Source organism: Rhinolophus ferrumequinum, chromosome 7 (genome assembly GCF_004115265.2).
Source record: "Rhinolophus ferrumequinum isolate MPI-CBG mRhiFer1 chromosome 7, mRhiFer1_v1.p, whole genome shotgun sequence".
NCBI classification, from domain to species: Eukaryota; Metazoa; Chordata; class Mammalia; order Chiroptera; family Rhinolophidae; genus Rhinolophus; species Rhinolophus ferrumequinum.
This window is the reverse complement of record NC_046290.1, coordinates 59,511,520-59,525,746: the sequence shown is the minus strand read 5'-3', so window position 1 is coordinate 59,525,746 and position 14,227 is coordinate 59,511,520. Positions and strand designations below refer to the sequence as shown.

Here is a 14,227-nt window from a genome sequence, read left to right as displayed (position 1 = left end):
TACTGGGGAGACATTGGTTAATAAAATTATATAGGTTTCAATTGCACAATTTTATAATACAACATCTGTATACTGCATTGTGTGTTCACCACCCAAGGTCAAATCTCCTTCTGTCACTATATATTTATCCCCCTTTACTCTCTCCTACCTCCCCCCTGTCTGCTTACCCTTTGGTAACCACTAAACTGTTGTCTGTGAACAACAAAGATAACAAGGCAGTTCAGGAAGAAAATTTGTTTTAAAAAAATCTCCAGAAAATAAACATGAAGACATGGACATACATGATTTAGATACAGAGAAGTCAAGATTACACTGCCGAAAAAACTCAATGAGATGCAAGAAAACTCAGATAGGCAGTTTAATGAACTCAGAAATAAAATTAATGAACAAAAGGAATACTTTACTAAAGAGACTGAAACTTAAAAAAAAAGAACCAAATAGAAAGTCTGGTGCTAAAGAACTCAATAAGAGAGATGAAGAATGACATGACCAGCTTAGGAAATAGAGCTGACCAGATAGAGGAAAGAATTAGTGCTATCAAAGACAGCAATCTGGAAATGACACAGATGGAAAAAGAGAGAGACTTGAAAGTTAAAATAAATGAAAGAACTATCTGAATCCATCACAAAGAGTAATATAAGAATAATGGGTATACCAGAAGAAGAAGAGAGAAGGGAACACAGAGCCTCTTTAAACAAATAGTCAATGAGAACTTCCCAAACCTATGGAAAGAACTGGATCCTCGAATCCAAGAAGTAAACAGAACACCTAATTATCTCAGTCTAAAAAGGTATTCTCCAAGGCACACTGTATTAAAACTGTCAAAAATTAATGACAAAGAACGAATTCTCAAGGCAGCCAGGAAAAAGAAGATGATAACCTATAAAGGAAAGCCAATTAGATTATCACCAGAGTTTTAAGCAGAAATTCTACATGCCAGGAGGGTATGGAATCAAATATTCAGACTATTGAAAGAGAGAAATTACCGGCCAAGAATAATATATCCAGCAAAGTTATTCTTTAGGTGTGAAAGAGTAATGTGTCCACCAGCAGCCTACCCGTCTGTCTCCTTGTACCTGCCCCCAAAGAAAGGAGAGTCTGTGAGACGGATCCTTTCAGAGACTTTGCTTCATATTTGTGTTTGCACCTATGTCTCCCTGTTTGGTCCCAAAAAGATGGCTGGTCAGCCAATGACGAGTAAGATTCCCCACGAGGGGGATAACTCAAGCCAGGCACAGTCGAGTGGGGACCAACAGGAGAACCCACGGGGTTCATAGGGTGGGCACAGCCCCCCACCTTCCCCAGGCTAAGAAAAGCCTCTGCCTCTGTGGCTGCATTCCTTCCCAAAACCTGCAAGGAAAAAGATTCAATGATGTGCTCTCCATCTATTCACATGCATATAGGTTTTGTCCCTTGGGGAAGTACAAACATCCTGAGACTTAAGGTTCTGCTGCCTGCAGGCAAGGGTGATTAGCTTGAATCAGTTTCCTGTTATAGTGTATGGGATTCACAGATCTTGAGATTAAAAAGCTTTGTCTCCTTTGCTTCCCCAACTAACTAATAAAAGCTAATGCATTGGCCCGATTAGGCACCCCAGCCCAGTCCATGAGGCTGCAGGTCCATTGGCTCCCGCACTTATATGCTATTCATGGCTACTGTCTTTTTTTAACCCTGTGCTGCCCTCCTCACTCCCCACAATCCTCATCATCCTGGATGGGACAGAGTAATAAAGACCTTTCCAGATATACAGAAGGCTGGGGGAATTTCCCACTAGAAGGCCTACATTACAGGAAACACTGAAGGGGGTTATTCTTCTTGAAACAGAAAGATAAAAAGGATACAAAACTATGAGTAAGATGACTAACAGACAGACAGAAGCAGGATATTACAACACTTTTTCAGAATAGGGCACTATACACTTAAATATAACATAAAGGTTAAAGGAGGTAAAAACATAAACAATAAAAAGAGAAAAAGACAGTATCTACTGCAACTCAGAAATGAACTCACAGCATAGATCGGGATAATTTGTGATAACCAAAAACATAAAAGGGGAGGACGTAAAGGTCTGAATTTTCAAAGGGGAATAGTGATAAGATGCATGCAGAAGAAAAAGGACTACTGTATATCTGAAACTTTCTTTTACATAAATTTAATGGTAACGATTCAAAAAGAAAAAAATCCAGAACTAAGACACATACCATAAAAAAAGGAAATGGAGAAAAAAATCATAGAATACCAACAAACTAGAATAACGGACAGCAACACAAGGGCAAAGAAATATGGAGCTACCAGAAAATAAAAGATAATGGCTATAGAAAATTCTCATATATTGATAATCACGCTAAATGTAAATGGACTGAACTCACCAATAAAAAGGCACAGAGTAGCAGATTGGATCAAAAAACAAAACCCAACTATACGCTGCTTTCAAGAGACACATCCTCAGTTGCAAGGACAAATACAGACTCAAAGTGAAAGGGTAGAAAATGGTACTGCAAGCAAATGGTATCCAGAAAAAGTGGGTGTAGCCATACTTACATCTGACGAAACAGACTTCAAGATGAAAAAGGTAACAAGAGACAAAAACAGACATTCCATCATGATAAAGAGGACAATACATCAAGAAGACATAACACTTATCAATATATATGCTCCCAGTCAGAGAGCATCAAAATATACAAAGCAACTACTAACAGAACTTAAGGGAGAAACTGACAAAAACACAATTACAGTAGGTGACCTAAATACCCTATTGACAGCTACTATGGATAGATCCTCCAAACAGAAAATCCTTAAGGAGATATCAGCGTTAAATGACACATTAGACCAAATAAACATAATCAGCATTTACAGAACCTTTCATCCCAGAAGCAGATTATACATTCTTCTCTAATGCACATGGAACATTCTCAAGGATAGACCAAATGTTGGGACACAAAACAAGCCTCAAAAAATATTAAAAGATTGAAGTCATTTTCTCTCTGTTAATGGTTATTTCTTGTCAATTCCTATTTTGTGAGATTATTATTATCATTATTCATTTATCAGTTCTTTTTTAATACTTTTTAACTATTTCCCTTCTACACTGTCTTTATTAATTTAGAAAAAGAATGCAAACATAATTTTAAAGGCAAAAACCATAAAAAAGATTGACAAATCTGACCTTTTCATTGTCTTCTTTTTGGTCCACTTGTCTATGTTACAGCCAGTATCACACTGTATTACTTGCCTTATCTACATATTACCTTTTGTTTTAATTAATTTCAGGTATATAAAACATAGTGATTAGGCATTTATATATCCCACAAAGTGATCACCCCAATAAGTCTATTACCCATCTAACACTATGTAGTTATTATAATAAAATTGACTATATTCCCTATGCTGTACTTTCCATTCCCATGACTGTTTTTAAAAATTATAGTTAATATTCAATATTATTTTATAATATTATAAAATTATAACAGTTTCAGGTGTACAGGATAATGGTTAGATATTTATATAATTTATGAGATGAAACCCCCCCCCCGCTAAGTTTAATACCAACCTGACACTATACATAGTTTTTACAATATTACTGACTATATTCCCCATACTATACTTTACCCATGACTATTTTGTAACCACTAATATGTACTTCTTAATCCCTTCATTTTTCTTACCCAGTCCCCCAACTCTCCCTTTTCATCTAGTAATCATCAGTTTGTTCTCTGTATCTATGACTCTGTTTCTGTTTTGCTAGTTCATTGATTTTGTTCTTTATATTCCACATATTAAGTGAGATCATATGGCATTTGTTTTTCTCAGTTTGACTTATTTCACTTAGCATAATACCCTCTAGGTCAGGGGTTTCCAAACTGCGGCCCGCGGGCCAACTGCGGCCTGCAATCCATTTTTAATTGGCCCACAACAAATTCCAAAAATATATTTAGTTTACTTAAATAAACCAGGTGAGGCAATACGTACTTCACCTCGAGTGAGTGGCCCAGCTGTTTGTGTAGTTTACCACATATGGCCCTTGGTGAAAAACGTTGAAAAAAGTTTGGACACCCCTGCTCTAGGTCCATCCAAGTTATCACAAATAGTAAGATTTCATTCTTTTTTATGGCAAAGTAATATTCCATGCTACATATTATCTTAAATTTGGTTAAGCAACACCACACTCCATCTTCTTCTTTATGAGTTTCTGATGACTCTCAGTCTTTTGCATTTCCTTATATGTTTTAAAATCAGCTTCTCAACTCTCCTCCATCTCCCCATCTCTCTCCAGAAGAAGAGTTGAGTGTTTAATTGGTAAATAATACTTGGCTCTGATTTGGTGGAGGTCATTTACACCCCTATCTAAAACTCTGTGCTCAAATTAATTGGGCATTACATGCTGCTTGCCCCAGCTTCTTTTAGTTATTAAAACTGGCTAAGGTGGAAGAAGCTGAGTGAATACCAGAAACCAGCAAAGTCATATTCTGGAAAGGTCAACACACCAGCCAAATTCCTCATGGCTAGTGTTGATAGGACATAAAAAAAATATAACATTTACAAGTACTCTACATGACTTGGAAAGAGGAATCATTCTCAGTTGTAAAAACCTCTTCCTAGGGCAAATACATCTTGGTTTTCTCTCAAAGTAATCACTGTGGGAGGCTGGGACACATGAAGATGGATTGTAATGTGTTTTTCATTCTTAAATTACTTATTTTAATTCAGAACTTGGATTGCTAAAACATTACTTCAATCCTTTTTTCAAAGTGTACATAAATGTTAAAAATTCTGAGTCTGTAAGTTTGAGAGCATCTTTCTGTTATTATGGTACACGATCAATATTTTGACTCAGTACAGAATTCTGAATCACACTCTTTTTAACATATTATTTTATCCATCACAGAAGAGAAACATTCTGTCATTTTGTCATCCATTTTTTCCTTCATATTTACTTCTTTTCCTGTCTGAATACTTGTGGGTATTTCTCATTATTCTTGAAGTTAATGCTTTTGTTTCTGTATTTTTGCCAAGATAAAACTGTGGGTCTTTAAAGAATATTTCTGCCTGGGACTTGCTGAGTCATTCTGATCTAAATAACTGAATTCTTTTTGTCACAGGAAAGTTTAATTTTCTTTTCTTTTCTAATTAGAATTTATTGGGTGACAATTTTTATCTTAATATTACAAGAATCAGCCTGCTAGAGGAAGAACTTCTCTCACCCTCAATACTCTAGTGAGACATATGCCATACATTCATTCAACATCTCCTTAACATCATGTGGTCCCAGAAGATCAACTTTGGGTCTCAAGAAGGGAGTCAGAATAACCCATGTTGCGTTCTGTGTAATGTTCAAAAATGAACAGCTCCAAGGTGGGTATGAAGATACAAAGATAAGTAATTTCTAAGTCTTAACTAAGGAGACCTCACTCCTGAATGGGGAGAGGCACACGATTACTATTACATTTAACCATATAAAATTGTCATGTCATAGAGCAAAATAGTCAAATGGCTGCAATTCCATATGGCTTGACCTAATAATTCCTGTAATAAGTACGTCTTAGCATGTGAATGGGTACAGTAATGACACATGAAGTTATGTATAACTCCACTTAACATCTAAAGAGAAGGTTTCAGAGAAGATGTGACATAAGATCAACAGGATAGGGAAACAGCAACTGGATAGGAGAGAACCATGAAACCACCCCGAATATTCAGGGAATTATATGTAAATTGTTATTACTGAAGCAGAAAGGACAAAAACTAAGCAATAGGAAAAGAAAGGTAGGAAGTATAGCCAGGATTCCCTCATGAGAGGCTTTGTGTATCATGTTATGGAGTTTGGATTTCTATGAATAAGAGGAAGCCACTAGATTGTTTAAAGCAAGGGGTGGGTAACATGATATTCCTTATAGAAAGATAACCTTACCAGTGGCATGCATAATGGACAGAAAAAGGAGAAGACTCAGAATGAGAGTATCAATTAAGAGACTCTACCCAAGGAAAGATGATGGAGGCATGGGTGGATTGTCACAGCCATGATAAAGAAAGAGGAACAGTGAGAAAGGGCATTTAAAAGGGAGAATTGACCAGATTCAAATATATGTAAAAGTTATAGAATGGGTCAAAATGGGGATGATACCCAGATCTTTGGCTTGGTTTACCGATGTTGCCCTCAATCGGAGAGGAAATATTAAGAATAGTTTTGATGGTGGGATGAAGGCAGTGGATGAATTAAATTTAATTTCAGACATCTAGGGTTGTGTGTGTGTGTGTGTGTGTGTGTGTGTGAGAGAGAGAGAGAGAGAGAGAGACAGAGAGAGAGACAGAGAGAGAGACAGAAACTGAGAGACAGAGACAGAGACAGAGAGAGACTGAATTTCCCCCACAGTGCACATAATTTCAAAAAAAGTACAGATACAGTGAACACTATCATAGGAATTCATTAGCAAGACTGTACAGAAGAAAGTCAAAGACAAATGAGAGAAAAGTACCAGAGTCTTGATGCTGACTATACCTCATCAAAATGAAGTGTCCCACTCAAAGGACTGAGATCATCTTTAGCCGCCTCATCTATGGTCCACTGAAGTCGGACGGCTCCTTTTCCTCCTGGGGACCGGACAACTGTCAATGTCACATATGAATCAGGGTCATCAGACAAAAGGGATTCATCAACCATTACCTGAAAGAAAATCCAGTAAAGTGAAAAAAAGGACCAGGAAAAACAAACAGAATTTTACTTCTATTTACAGTGACTGCAAATTTTGAATTAAGAACTCAGCGATGGCATGTTACCATCATGTGGCAGAAAAGTATGTTTCAACAAACCCTATTTTCTTTTTGTCCTGGACAGCCAGCTACTTGGCATTTCCTAGCCACTCCTGCAATTAGGTAGAGTATATGAGTGAATACTGGCCAAAAGAATACAGGGAGGAATGATACATGCTGCTAACAGTCTGGCCATCAACTTCCCACATGATCTTCCACATTCTCTCTTCCTCCATTTGACAGGTATTTAGAAGGGACTCCCAGGACCTAAAGGAGGACAGAGTCACAAGATGGAATAGGTCTGGTGCCCCAGATGCCAGGTGGAGAATAGGATCCCATAGGACCTCACGTTGGAACATTAATGTAGGATTCTTGAATGAAGAAGAAATAAACCCTTACTATGTTAAAGAAGTGAGATTTGGGAGTTCTTTTTATGACAGGTACCCCACATGATACAGACCTAAACTTCCCTTTGAATTATCTGCAGTTTTAGACTTTAGTAAGTCCAAATTTCAAAGTCTTTATTATTATGACAGAGAAAAAATTCAGTATATTAATGTACCTATACTATTAATTTTGTAAGAGATCAGTTTCAACTGAATTACATATATTGACTCTGTGAAGGAAAGTCCAAATTGAGCCTATAATATCCACCTGTTATGTAAATACAAAATATAACACAATGCTTTCCATTTGCAAGACAGACACACACTAACAAATATATAATTTAATCTTGTTTTGGTTTTGCCATGAGATTTTTGCTTTGTGCTGAAAGTAAGGATTTGGAGCCAACTGATATTTGAGTTTCTATTATGTGTCAGTTCTTACACATACTTTACCTTATTGAAGCCTCACAGAAATCTGAGGGATATATACAATATTTTAGTTTAGGTTTCATAAGTAGATTTCCATGAGTCTCTGCTATTCCCGGTGTGCTTAGGTACACTTTGCATATTGCCATTGTGAGCAGTTTATTAATATTGACAGATTTATACTAAGAATCTTTTCTCAATGCTGAATATAATCTGTATCATCAAATAATGCTAACAGAATGTTCACTGTGTACACAATACTGCATATGTTAGATACATGTTAAAAGATAAACTCCACGTTATCAAGAGCTGTCGGTGTTGTAAAGACTATGTAGTTGTAAAGACTATGTAAAGACTATCAGATAGGTCCTCGACTTATGGGGGGAATCACTTCCTAGATTACATAAATGCCGAACCACTGTGCTGTACACCTGAAACTAATATAAAATAATATTGAAAGTCAACATAAATACATATTTCACAGGACGCAAAGTACAGCATAGGAATATAATCAATAGTATCATGATAGTTATGTACAATGTCAGAGGGGTAGGAGACCCGTTTTGTGAGAGGTGTAAATGTCTAATCATTATGTTGTTTTGTATACCTGAAACTAACATAATTAAATTAGAAAAAAGAACTGTTGGCAGTACAAGAAGGATAAGATACAAGGATAGTAGCCACAAAGGGCTGGTAACAAGCTACTACTAATACCAGCGACAATAAAAATAGCAATTGACACCTATTTAATGTAAAGCCCAGCTATAAATATTTCCATGTATCAACTCATTTACTCCTCGCAATAGGGCTATGCAGGATAACATAGCAGGGTTTCGGTGACGTAACTCTTAGTTTTAGACTGTAAGATAAATTGGAAATTTGAGGTTATTATAATAAGACATGAGTTCCCAGACCAAGAGAACACTAAAGTTTGTGCACTAAAGTAGTTAAGATAAAATGAATAAACAAAAATTATTTATGAATAACTCTTCATTACCCTTAACAGACAGAAGCTTGTAAATACACTGTCCGGTGCCTAAGCTCAAAAGTGTGACGAGTTCAAAGGAGGTTTGACTACTAAACCCTGAACATTTTCTCTAACCTCAAAAGCTAATAGAGATACTTTATAAAAATTAAATTACATACGCATATGTATTAAAATATTTCTTTGCATATATGCAAAGAGAGAAAGCTTGGATGAAAATACAACAAAGTGTTAATGGTATCTATCTCAGGGTAGTAACATTATGGATAGTAACTTTTACTATCTTTTTTATACATTTTTGTACTTCCCAGACTTTTTAGGTTGCCTGGGAAACAGTCACAGCTACTCTCCTATGAATTTACCACTTCTTATATTTACTTCTGCTTATTCTTTTCCTAATGAAGAAAAAGAGTCATTAGGATACAGCAGAAGTGTGTTCTATCCCTCTTCTGGTTTCAATTTGCTTATGATGTTGAAATTTCAATGATCAAATCATCAAGCAATCATTATGGTATATTTCAATTTTGGAGCATCTGGGAAGCCCAACACTGACAAATAAGTTGTAGGTCAGTCTTGCATCCATGGAACAGTAAAGGCAATAGACATTAGAGCAACTTATTATTTAAAATGATCTACAGTGAATTACTGACTATCTATAAGTGATGAAATAAAGATAACATTGACATATGGAGCCAGAAAAGTGTTTATTTTTATTAGAATTGTCTACTTTTATGATTATTTCATCATAGAATTTCCTTTGAAGGTAAAGTCATGATAATTGTGATACAGTTTATAGCACTTTATTTCATATTTGAGATGTAGAGATAATTTAAAACTAGTAATCAAACCTGTCTGCACAAACGATTGGTTGACTATTTTTTCCCTCTCAGTGGTTGAACCAATAATAATTGGGCTCCCTCTTCCAGATCTTGGAAGTAGACAGCCAATGAGAAGCGGGAAGAAAGAAGAAATACAGAGAAACACGTGAGCTGGGGTGACTATGGTGTTTTGTGTTTTTTTCAATAAAATCAAGACAGAGCACCAGAAGGGATGGTAATATAAATCCCTCCCCAGCTAAATGAATCCATCCTGAGGTGTAATACCAGATCCATCACAGAATCTTGCCTTGTGATCAGGATGGTAGTCTGGCTACCGATGGACAGAGAACAAATATGTGGACAAAATATACATCTTGGTCTATTATATCCAATAGATAGGAATCTGTTCTTCTTTGTAATTGCCTGATGTAAGAATTCTCATTCCTATCAAACTGCAGATTGCAGGATTAGCCCCGATTTCAATAACCAACTCAAAAGACCATTGAGAAGAGAATCACAAGTAAAGGATAATGAATTATTTTTAAAAATGAAAGACACCATTTTGCTAAAAATGACATGAAAAATTAGCCTAAGGGAAGGAAACCCCCACTACCCTGGATACATTTAACTTACAGTCTTTTCTTCAAATCCAAATACTCCAAATGGAGAATCATTTTGTGGAATAACAACAGTTACCACAACATCATCACCAAGTCTGCCACCTCCAGTCACACTGATTAAGGAAATACTGAATGTCTCCCTGAGTTCAAACTCAGCATCATCAATTATGGTGATTTCTATCATTGCAGTAACCTATGAAAAAAAAAGGAAAGAAGAAAAGTGGGAGAAAGAGAAAGAAGAAGGGAGAGAGGATATAATGTAATAGCAATTTTTCATCATATACAATTTTTAGTTGAAACTTGAAACAGTACAAAAGAAAAATGCAGGAATTTTTTGCCTGTTATTTTCATAATACCATTTAAAAGTTACATATATTTACAGAAACTCAGAAATTTATAGTCTATTATTTTCAAGATAAAGAATATTATATACATAATAAAATATAGGGTTATTTATAGATACAAAAACAATGAAGCCTTACTCTTGAACAAAAATATTTAAAAGGCCATGTAGGGTCTAACAACCATTTCACAAACATAAATTTTAGTATACTTAGTATTAATATTACATTATATAAAGTGGTACCATAAAAATTATTATTGCCTTCTACAGTTAGGATAAATCCCTTTGGTTTCAAATATTGTTCTTGTAATATAGAGGAAAAGAAAAGCAGGAAGAAAACCCAAATTTCTTGTTCTTAAATGTTTATCTTCGGGATTTTGTTCATTTGTCTGGGTCTATTTTAAAAGTTTTTATAACATATACATAAGTAAAACTTGGTTCAGCTGCTGATTTCACTGTTGATTATAAAAATATCCCAGTGATATCTCCATATTTAAAATATTTTTCTGTATCCCAGACAGAAATTTCAGTACTTTGACACAGACATTTATTAGAAAATGAAGTTATTCTACTGAAATGCACCTAAACTTTTAATGTAGTAACAGAGAAAAGTGAGAAATCGGGTTGTCACACTTGAAGAGGCAGAAACCTGATCAAAATCAAATGCTAAAATGGAAGCTTATTCAATGTCTGCACCTCAAATCTATACTGTAGACTGCAGAGCACCTTCCCCATAGATGTGAAATTTAATAATAATGATTATCTTTAAGATGCTGCTAAATAATAGGACCTCAGCCTCACGCACAAAATAAAGTGCTGATAATATAACTAAAGTTGGAAGCCTACTTCAATGAGAAATCAATTTATTGTTTCTGCTTTTAACGTAAAAATATGCATTTTCCCTCCTTTGGGTAGAAAACGTTTTAAGTTCTAAATTTGTTAAAAACTCATGGTTTCAGGGGCCGGCCCAGTGGCTCAGGCGGTTGGAGCTCCATGCTCCTAATTCCGAAAGCTGCCGGTTCGATTCCCACATGGGCCAGTGGGCTCTCAACCACACGGTTGCCAGTTCGATTTCTCGACTCCCGCAAGGGATGGTGGGCTCTGCCCCCTGCAACTAAGATTGAACAGGCATCTTGAGCTGAGCTGCCGCTGAGCTCCCGGATGGCTCAGTTGGTTGGAGCGTGTATTTGACTCCCGCAGGGGTGGTGGGCTGCACCCCCTGCCACTAACAATGGCAACTGGACCTGGAGCTGAGCTGCGCCCTCCACAACTAAGATTGAAGGGACAACAACTTGACTTGGAAAAAAAGCCCTGGAAGCACACACTGTTCCCCAATAATGTCCTGTTCCCCCTCCCCAATAAAAAAAAAAAAAAACCCTCATGGTTTCCAATATTAACAATAATAGGTCTTTATGTGTAGGAAAATCTAGATCTGTATGCTTATTTTTCTAGGGACAACTCGTAAGTTGATGCACACTACGCAAATTTGCCTAGGCAAAATCAGATTCCATGTAGATGGACACTGCTATTTGAAGATACCAACATTTTCATGGTTGTTTACGTGCTTTTTCCACTTATTGATTTAAAAATTTGTGACATCTTATTCTTACATATTACAAAATGCCCAGTTTGCCAAGCTTATAATTCTTGTGGACATTTTTTAATTATCAAGATTGGTGGCCCAAATCTAGAATATTGTCTTTTAATTTTTTCCACTTTTAATTATTTTGTTCCTTTTCTGTCATTTTAGTCTTTTAATTGTAAACAATAACAAAAAAAAAGTTTGGGATATTAAGTAAAAACTATGCACACTTTTAGTGCAAATCTTAAATAAATACCTGTGTTTGCAAGTATTAAGAAATAAATAATAGAACCTAAAATTAACAGGAATAGTCTAGTTCATCAGGCATTTTTAAAATATGCTCTTAGATACTTCTAAGCCAATTATTACCTACTTTTGTAACTTCTATTTAAAATAGAAACAGGTGGGGAAGTCAGAGAATGGTGAGATTCTTGCCTCTTCATGTTCTCTTCCTATGTCCACTAATTATTTATATATTAACTAACAATATTTCTGTTTCACTTAACTTAGAAATTTAGAGTATAATCCACTTAGCAATCACTATTGCACAATCATTTGGTGGACGCCTATAAAATGTTTGAAGTATAACCGAAAAATGCTAATATGTTCACCACCAGCATACTTGTCTATCTGCAAATTCCAAAATCCCATGAGATGGCTTAAAGTCTTCCAGGCCAGCACTGTCCAGTATTGCTTTCCAATGAACATGTACTGTCCCAAAGCTTCCCGCCAGCCGGACTACAGGAACTCGAAGAATGTTCAGGGGTGGCGGCATCTCATAGGCAGTAATAAGTCCACCAGCATCCTTTAAGTAAAGAACATAAGTTAAAATGCAAGACAAAAGTAACTCTTATAAGTCATCACTTTCTAAATTTATTATTTCTACTTACAGTTCTTAGAATTCACTCTTCAAAGTAGAAATTTATTGTCGGACACAAGTATCCATAATAGGTCTTCAGAACTCTTACGAGATCGGACAATTAAGTTCGCAAATTTGTTGCAACGATGTTGCTAACCTTTTTTGATATCAGACGAATTATTCATTATGAATTTGTACCAACTGGACAAATAGTTAATCAAGTTTACTATTTGGAAATGCTGAAAAGGCTGCATGAAAAAGTTAGACGACCTGAACTTTTCACCAACAATTCATGGCTCTTGCATCACGACAATGCATCAGCTCACACGGCACTGTCTATGAGGGAGTTTTTAGCTAGTAAATAAATAACTATATTGGAACACCCTTCCTATTCACTTGATCTGACCCCCATGACTTCTTTCTTTTACCCGTAGATAAAGGAAATATTGAAAGGGAGACATTTTGATGACATTCCAGACTCAAGTGTAATATAATGACGGCTTTGATGGCCATTCCAGGAAAAGAGTTCCAAAATTGCTTTGAAGGGTGGACTAAACACTGGTGTCGGTGCATAGCTAACCAAGGGGAGTACTTTGAAGGTGACCGTAGTGATATTCAGCAATGATGATAGTATGTAGCAGTTTTTCTAGGATGAGAGAGTGAACTTAATTGTCCGACATTGTACATGTAATGTAATGTAAACAAACTTACTTAATTCTTTGGTCTAGTCAAAGAAAACTAAGAAATAGTCTGTACAACAAATTTTAAGACAGATATGCATAAATATCTACAAGTAAAACTACTTGTTTTGCAGAAAATATATGACATTAGCCAAATCAGCAGGTACAAGCCTCTGTCCTACTATAAATATATGAAGGTTCATCTCACTCTGGTAACATGAAACTTAAAAATTCCTCTGGGATCATCATTTTCTTCGATCATTATCTCAACTATTTCCATCCCAGGTCTCCGCAAACTCGGCTGTCCTGCAGAGAAGTCAGAGTTCACCAGGTACACTTTGGTGATGTTGACAATAAATCCTTCCTCCAACTCAGGAGCATCATCCTGGGGGTGGGGAAGAAAGGAAGTGAGAGCAATGGTGTTTTACTTTTTAATGTACATTGAATCTGCACTGGAAACCTGATATTTTTCGGTAACAAACAAATCACTCTCCAGAGGAATGGGCAGCTCTATCACACATACAGAAAGATTCCTTTTTACGTTTGAATACATTCCCAATCACAACTTCAGAATCTTCAGGGATATTCAAGCTTAATGGTGATGTTTCAATGGAAGCAGCACACTCATGAGTAAGGAAACTAATTTTTAAAAATCTATCCTGCAATTTTGCCTATATCCTTATGTATGTTTTACGTATACAACATCCCCTCTCCAAATTGAGAAGAAACTGGTAAATGGGACATACATCTTAAAAGTGCAAGCTCTAGACTTGTAGATCTA

At 36.0% G+C, this 14,227-nt stretch overlaps 1 protein-coding gene across 1 annotated transcript in view; it reads right to left on the bottom strand.

Annotated features, from left to right (window-relative positions):
* The window catches only part of ADGRV1 (adhesion G protein-coupled receptor V1), a 503,549-nt gene that overhangs the window by 328,881 nt on the left and 160,441 nt on the right, over nucleotides 1-14,227 (bottom strand). Inside the window, exons 56-59 of the mRNA XM_033111093.1 lie at nucleotides 13,655-13,831; nucleotides 12,530-12,712; nucleotides 9,996-10,175; nucleotides 6,497-6,661 (exon numbers count right to left, since the gene is read on the bottom strand). Of these exons, the coding sequence (XP_032966984.1) occupies nucleotides 6,497-6,661; nucleotides 9,996-10,175; nucleotides 12,530-12,712; nucleotides 13,655-13,831 (705 nt within the window). The remainder of the gene's footprint in view (nucleotides 1-6,496; nucleotides 6,662-9,995; nucleotides 10,176-12,529; nucleotides 12,713-13,654; nucleotides 13,832-14,227) is intronic.